Raw genomic sequence first — 7857 nt, forward strand, 5'->3', positions numbered from 1 at the left:
ATCCTCACAACAACATCAACAACAACAACAATAATAACAATAATAAGAAAATTAAATCTAAATAAACACAATCTAAACACAATTTGCTTAAAAGACAGACACGCTATCATAATCAGGACTTATTTATATAAAATAAATAAATTAATTAATTAATTCCAAATTAAAATATGTGCTTTAATGACATCCGATTAAAAGAAAAAATAAATAACCAAACAAATAAATAAATAAATACAATTATATATTGACTTTTTTATATTAATATTATTTATTTTTTATTTTTTGCATTTTAAAAATATATAACACCTAAACCAAAATTATATATTGACTTATATTTTTTATATCATTATTATTATTATATTTATTTATTTTTATTTTTTTTTGCATTTTAAAAATATATAACACCTAAAGTGTGTCCTAATATTTATTCTTTATTCTCTTGCCTAATATTATAATTATGGTGTAAAAAATGTAAAAAAAAAAAAGAAGTTTAAGGCAAAAAGAAAGTAAATTAAAGAATTGAAATTAAAGAAAAAAAGAATTAAAGAAAAAGGCAATCATTGAGGTAAAGATCAGCAATAATAAATAAATAATAAAATTGGTCCATAAACTTTTATTTATTTACGCCTTGATCACTAAACCTTACCTCTGAATCTAGTCATTTTATTTATTTTTCTTAATACTTAAGAACCTGTACAGTTTGTACAATATAAATACTGATCTCTAAACAGCAGAAATTATTTAAAATGATATATTTAGAGGCTCTTTAACCTTTAAAGCCATATATTATGGGGTTTTACTGTGTATTAGTTGCAGATGAAAAAACATCAGAATAAATTTGACCTGTCAGACAGAAAAAAACAGCTAACAAAGATTTACACACCAAACAGAAATGTGTGTGTGTGTGTTTTCCCTATAAATCTGAAGAAATCAGTCTACACTAACAAAAAAATTTGATCTTTAAAGGAACATAAGGAACATCATCACAGCTCTAATACACACCAAGGAAGTGTTCTGGGAAGCTGAAACACACACACACACACACACACACACACACACACACACAGGAGATAACATGCTGTCTTCCTATTAAACGTCAGGTCTTTAGTTTTATGAGAAGCTTAACTGCGAGCTTTAAGTAGAATTAAAAGTAGCCTGAGGCTTCAGGAAACACCAAAGTCCTCTCAACCTGAGCCGAAAGCTCACCTGTGATGCTCCGCTACAGCTCGAAACATCTCTCTATCAGACAGAATCCTGTATAAACTCACCTGTGCTGCTCAGCTACAGCTCGAAACATCTCTCTATCAGACAGAATCCTGTATAAACTCACCTGTGAAGGTCCACTACAGCTCGAAACATCTCTCTATCAGACAGAATCCTGTATAAACTCACCTGTGAAGGTCCACTACAGCTCGAAACATCTCTCTATCAGACAGAATCCTGTATAAACTCACCTGTGAAGGTCCACTACAGCTCGAAACATCTCTCTATCAGACAGAATCCTGTATAAACTCACCTGTGCTGCTCAGCTACAGCTCGAAACATCTCTCTATCAGACAGAATCCTGTATAAACTCACCTGTGAAGGTCCACTACAGCTCGAAACATCTCTCTATCAGACAGAATCCTGTATAAACTCACCTGTGAAGCTCAGCTACAGCTCGAAACATCTCTCTATCAGACAGAATCCTGTATAAACTCACCTGTGAAGCTCAGCTACAGCTCGAAACATCTCTCTATCACACAGAATCCTGTATAAACTCACCTGTGAAGCTCAGCTACAGCTCGAAACATCTCTCTATCAGACAGAATCCTGTATAAACTCACCTGTGAAGCTCAGCTACAGCTCGAAACATCTCTCTATCAGACAGAATCCTGTATAAACTCACCTGTGAAGCTCAGCTACAGCTCGAAACATCTCTCTATCAGACAGAATCCTGTATAAACTCACCTGTGAAGCTCAGCTACAGCTCGAAACATCTCTCTATCAGACAGAATCCTGTATAAACTCACCTGTGAAGCTCCGCTACAGCTCGAAACATCTCTCTATCAGACAGAATCCTGTATAAACTCACCTGTGCTGCTCAGCTACAGCTCGAAACATCTCTCTATCAGACAGAATCCTGTATAAACTCACCTGTGAAGCTCAGCTACAGCTCGAAACATCTCTCTATCAGACAGAATCCTGTATAAACTCACCTGTGAAGCTCAGCTACAGCTCGAAACATCTCTCTATCAGACAGAATCCTGTATAAACTCACCTGTGCTGCTCAGCTACAGCTCGAAACATCTCTCTATCAGACAGAATCCTGTATAAACTCACCTGTGAAGCTCAGCTACAGCTCGAAACATCTCTCTATCAGACAGAATCCTGTATAAACTCACCTGTGAAGGTCCACTACAGCTCGAAACATCTCTCTATCAGACAGAATCCTGTATAAACTCACCTGTGCTGCTCAGCTACAGCTCGAAACATCTCTCTATCAGACAGAATCCTGTATAAACTCACCTGTGAAGCTCACCTGGCCTCAGTATCCCTCACACAGCACACAATAATGGAACAGACCCAGATTTTCTATAGGAACCTGAATTTTATATCAGATATTAGCGTCAGGTTGAGTGTCAGGGATGAGATCGGATCAGATGTACAGAGCTCAGAGACTCAGTTTAAAATTATTTATAAGAATGAATGAATAAATGAGTTAGTTGACTAGTTGATTAATCAATCAATCAATCAATTAATTAATTAATAAGGATCTGATCCTGTTAGAAATTGAACATAATAGAATTGCAATATTTTTACATTTTTTTAATTTAATTTTTTTTCCCAGGAAATGTTTATGCCTAAAGTGAGCTAATAGTTGTTTTTATGATAGGACTGATGATTATTATATTAATAGTCGGTTTTACAGTGTAGCTGATTTCTTGAGTTAAATATGAAAAGCTGTGCTCTTGTGTAAGTTGTAACATGTTTTAAGATGTTTTTCATTTAAGTATTAAATGCTAAATTAAAATATATCACCTTCCACGAGGAACGTCCACGTCGTCTTTCCTCCAGCGGACGGAGGGTTGAGGATCTCCATGAACCTGACAACGAAACTCCACCGCTTCCTCCTCCAGGACCACCTGGTTTATCGGCCTGCGCTGGAAGGTGGGCCGTTCTACACACACACACACACACACACACACACACGTTGATAAAAATGTGAGTCATTTTTCTACATTCTGAAACACCACATGATAACATTAATAAACTGAAATCCGATCACGTTTCTTACCAAAAACAGTGACCTGGGCCGTCTCGCTGTCTCGTTCTCCCACCATGTTGGTTCCCACGCACACGTACATGCCTGCGTCGCCCTTCCGTGTGTTCGTGATCATCAGCTTGCCTCCTCGGATCTGCAGGAACAAACACCATCGTCATTAAACACAGAGACACTACAGGATCAGCATCAGTGCTGGGCATAACGGCGAAAAGGGGTGGAGTTACAATGTCTTGGCATCTAATCAAATTAACACTTTTTCCCAGAGGCCAAAAAAATGGAGTTTGCTCCTGTTTATGTTGTGTCCATATTGATGATTGGGAATCTTTATCATGTCTGACTCCACAGTGGAGGTTAATATGAAGCTCTGATGAAAGCAGACGATGAAACTTAAACATCTGGGACTTTTGTACTATGTTGCTATGTTCTGTAAAGCTGCTTTGAGACAATGTCCGCTGTTAAAAACGCTACAGAAATAAAAATGAATTGAATTGATTTTAAGCACAAATTCGGTCCCATGTTTCGTCTAACTTCGTGACAAATATAGCAATTTGGTAGAGAAGAGAAAAATAATGGCAAATATCCAGGAAATGATGGAGAGGACGTGAACCTTCGACTATAACGGCGTAAACGTGAATGTAAATTTATTCACTGATTAATAAAATAATCGATTTCATTTTAAACCTGGTTGTTGTGTTTCAAACAAACAAACCCCAATCACCAGCCTTGCTCCACAACCACCCCATCCCCCCGTCAGACACCGGGATTAACCACCTACCTTAATCCTGTCATCTTTCTCATCGATCCGAACTTTGTCCTTCTTCCAGTAAGTCGTGGGCTCCGGGTGACCTCGAGGTGGGACGCACTCCAAAATGGCCGGTTCTCCCGCCGCCACCACGACGTCTGTGGGGTTCTGTCTGAAGTCGTCCCTCAGCACTGAGCCGGAGAAAAACAAACACACAAATAGATGTAAATGACTTAATGCATTTCTGTGACAGGACAAACGACGTTAGCGACGAGGCTCCGTACGCGGCGCGTCTCTGGAAATCACGTCTGATCAGATTTCAGACGTTTGTCTTTAGTGTGATGCCGCGTGAAGTTGGCGCGGTGAGCGCTAGCATAAAACTAATTGGACTTAATGGGACTCCCTGTAGAGAAGACAGAGCAGTATAAACAGAGGGAGAGGATGCCCTTGAGGTTCCTGTCACTCTCACACACACACACACACACACACACTCACACTCTCACACACGCACACACACGGTTGAATCACTACACTGTGTTCTCTAATCAGCTGATAATATAGTGTCATATCTTCACAGTGCAACAAAAACTCGAGTCGAGAGTCAGGGCTGAATTCTGGCTTCTGATTGGTCAAAAAGGTCTGACTGAATTTTTGTATGTTTTCTATAGTAACACTTTAAAAGGCACTGATGTTAGGAAGGAGTCGCTAGTGTCTCACACACACACACACACACACACACACACACACACACACAGATGCTTCTCCCTGCACTCTTATTTATCTGGATGCAGAATAGAAGACTACAGCAGTGAGCGAGCGCTGAGGGACGACGCTCTCAGAACTCCAGTGTGTGTGTGAGCCTCAGTGAGCGGAGGACAGATGGACAGATTTTGGCAGATGGAGGGATAAAGAATGGAAATCTCCGAGTCAAGTGTCAGTTTAGCATAAAATAAAAAAAATCTCCATCCTGACTCTCTGACTCTTCTGTGCTGCCGCCTCTGGAGACTGCAGCTTTGTGCTCCACACTGGAACACTGAGGTTTAAAAAAGATCTCGCTCACAAACATCTCTCTAGGCAAAAAACAAAAAAGATTTTATTTATTTGTTTATTTTTAAATCTACAAAGCGGCCATTTTGAATAAATATTGTACACAGTACTGAGAAATGGTGGAGAAAACAGGGGAGATATAAGTGCAACATTTTTACTCCCAAAAAATAAAATAAATAAATAAATAAATAAATAAATAACTCCCAGTCAACTGTTCCTCTCCAACACAGCTCTGAGGTTTTCTTTCTTTCTTTCTTTCTTTCTTTCTTTCTTTCTTTCTTTCTTTGTGTTTGTTTGTTTGTTTGTTTGTTTGTTTGTTTGTTTCTTTCTTTCTTTCTTCATTTTCTTTCTTTCTTTCTTTCTTTCTTTTTCTTCATTTTCTTTCTTCATTTCTTTCTCTCATTCTATCCTTTTCCATCTGTCTGTCTGTTTGTCTGTTTGTCTGTCTGCCTTTTCCTCTTCCATCCTCCTCACACTCCTCATCTCTCTTTCTCTCTGTCTGGAAGTCTTTCTCTGCCTCGGATCTGATGAATATTTATATTTTTCACTTTTCGCTCCACACTCGTTCCGCTGAGACTCAGCTCCGTCTGCGAGGCTTGGGGCGAAAAGTCTAGGCTTCTCTCACTTCTCTGTCTCTCTTCACCCTTCTCTCCTGCAGAGTTGTTATTTATTTATTCACTCATTTATTTATTTATTTGCTTTTTAGGCTGTTTTTTTTTCGGAGCAGGAGAAGCAAATTAACGGCTTTGCCCTTTTTCTTGGCGCCGTTTCAAAACCTGCGCTCGGAGCCGGAGGAAGCGAGTCGAGGCATGTGTGGAGGCGCATTCGATGGAAAGCTGATATGAGGGACATGTGCCAGGGGAAAACAGGCGACATATGTTACTCTGTGCTTTAGTCCTGCTTTACTCTGTGCTTTAGTCCTGCTTTACTCTGTGCTTTAGTCCTGCTTTACTCTGTGCTTTAGTCCTGCTTTACTCTGTGCTTTAGTCCTGCTTTACTCTGTGCTTTAGTCCTGCTTTACTCTGTGCTTTAGTCCTGCTTTACTCTGTGCTTTAGTCCTGCTTTACTCTGTGCTTTAGTCCTGCTTTACTCTTGCTTTAGTCCTGCTTTACTCTTGCTTTAGTCCTGCTTTACTCTGTGCTTTAGTCCTGCTTTACTCTTGCTTTAGTCCTGCTTTACTCTGTGCTTTAGTCCTGCTTTACTCTGTGCTTTAGTCCTGCTTTACTCTGTGCTTTAGTCCTGCTTTACTCTGTGCTTTAGTCCTGCTTTACTCTGTGATTTAGTCCTGCTTTACTCTGTGCTTTAGTCCTGCTTTACTCTTGCTTTAGTCCTGCTTTACTCTTGCTTTAGTCCTGCTTTACTCTGTGCTTTAGTCCTGCTTTACTCTTGCTTTAGTCCTGCTTTACTCTTGCTTTAGTCCTGCTTTACTCTTGCTTTAGTCCTGCTTTACTCTTGCTTTAGTCCTGCTTTACTCTGTGCTTTAGTCCTGCTTTACTCTTGCTTTAGTCCTGCTTTACTCTGTGCTTTAGTCCTGCTTTACTCTTGCTTTAGTCCTGCTTTACTCTTGCTTTAGTCCTGCTTTACTCTGTGCTTTAGTCCTGCTTTACTCTTGCTTTAGTCCTGCTTTACTCTGTGCTTTAATCCTGCTTTAGTCCTGCTTTACTCTTGCTTTAGTCCTGCTTTACTCTTGCTTTAGTCCTGCTTTACTCTGTGCTTTAGTCCTGCTTTACTCTGTGCTTTAGTCCTGCTTTACTCTTGCTTTAGTCCTGCTTTACTCTGTGCTTTAGTCCTGCTTTACTCTTGCTTTAGTCCTGCTTTACTCTGTGCTTTAGTCCTGCTTTACTCTTGCTTTAGTCCTGCTTTACTCTGTGCTTTAGTCCTGCTTTACTCTTGCTTTAGTCCTGCTTTACTCTGTGCTTTAGTCCTGCTTTACTCTGTGCTTTAGTCCTGCTTTACTCTGTGCTTTAGTCCTGCTTTACTCTTGCTTTAGTCCTGCTTTACTCTGTGCTTTAGTCCTGCTTTACTCTGTGCTTTAGTCCTGCTTTACTCTGTGCTTTAGTCCTGCTTTACTCTTGCTTTAGTCCTGCTTTACTCTGTGCTTTAGTCCTGCTTTACTCTTGCTTTAGTCCTGCTTTACTCTTGCTTTAGTCCTGCTTTACTCTGTGCTTTAGTCCTGCTTTACTCTGTGCTTTAGTCCTGCTTTACTCTGTGCTTTAGTCCTGCTTTACTCTGTGCTTTAGTCCTGCTTTACTCTGTGCTTTAGTCCTGCTTTACTCTGTGCTTTAGTCCTGCTTTACTCTGTGCTTTAGTCCTGCTTTACTCTGTGCTTTAGTCCTGCTTTACTCTGTGCTTTAGTCCTGCTTTACTCTGTGCTTTAGTCCTGCTTTACTCTTGCTTTAGTCCTGCTTTACTCTTGCTTTAGTCCTGCTTTACTCTGTGCTTTAGTCCTGCTTTACTCTTGCTTTAGTCCTGCTTTACTCTGTGCTTTAGTCCTGCTTTACTCTGTGCTTTAGTCCTGCTTTACTCTGTGCTTTAGTCCTGCTTTACTCTGTGCTTTAGTCCTGCTTTACTCTGTGCTTTAGTCCTGCTTTACTCTGTGCTTTAGTCCTGCTTTACTCTGTGCTTTAGTCCTGCTTTACTCTTGCTTTAGTCCTGCTTTAGTCCTGCTTTACTCTTGCTTTAGTCCTGCTTTACTCTTGCTTTAGTCCTGCTTTACTCTGTGCTTTAGTCCTGCTTTACTCTTGCTTTAGTCCTGCTTTACTCTTGCTTTAGTCCTGCTTTACTCTTGCTTTAGTCCTGCTTTACT

At 39.8% G+C, this 7857-nt stretch overlaps 1 protein-coding gene across 11 annotated transcripts in view; it reads right to left on the reverse strand.

Annotated features, from left to right (window-relative positions):
* Positions 1-7857, reverse strand: part of robo2 (roundabout, axon guidance receptor, homolog 2 (Drosophila)) — a 229083-nt gene that overhangs the window by 80029 nt on the left and 141197 nt on the right. For all 11 annotated transcript variants that reach the window (XM_058413726.1, XM_058413734.1, XM_058413730.1 and 8 more), the window contains exons 3-5: positions 4038-4195; positions 3275-3395; positions 3019-3157 (exon numbers count right to left, since the gene is read on the reverse strand). In XM_058413726.1, the coding sequence (XP_058269709.1) occupies positions 3019-3157; positions 3275-3395; positions 4038-4195 (418 nt within the window). The remainder of the gene's footprint in view (positions 1-3018; positions 3158-3274; positions 3396-4037; positions 4196-7857) is intronic.

The sequence above is a fragment of the Hemibagrus wyckioides genome, linkage group LG17, assembly GCF_019097595.1.
Source record: "Hemibagrus wyckioides isolate EC202008001 linkage group LG17, SWU_Hwy_1.0, whole genome shotgun sequence".
Taxonomy (NCBI): domain Eukaryota; kingdom Metazoa; phylum Chordata; class Actinopteri; order Siluriformes; family Bagridae; genus Hemibagrus; species Hemibagrus wyckioides.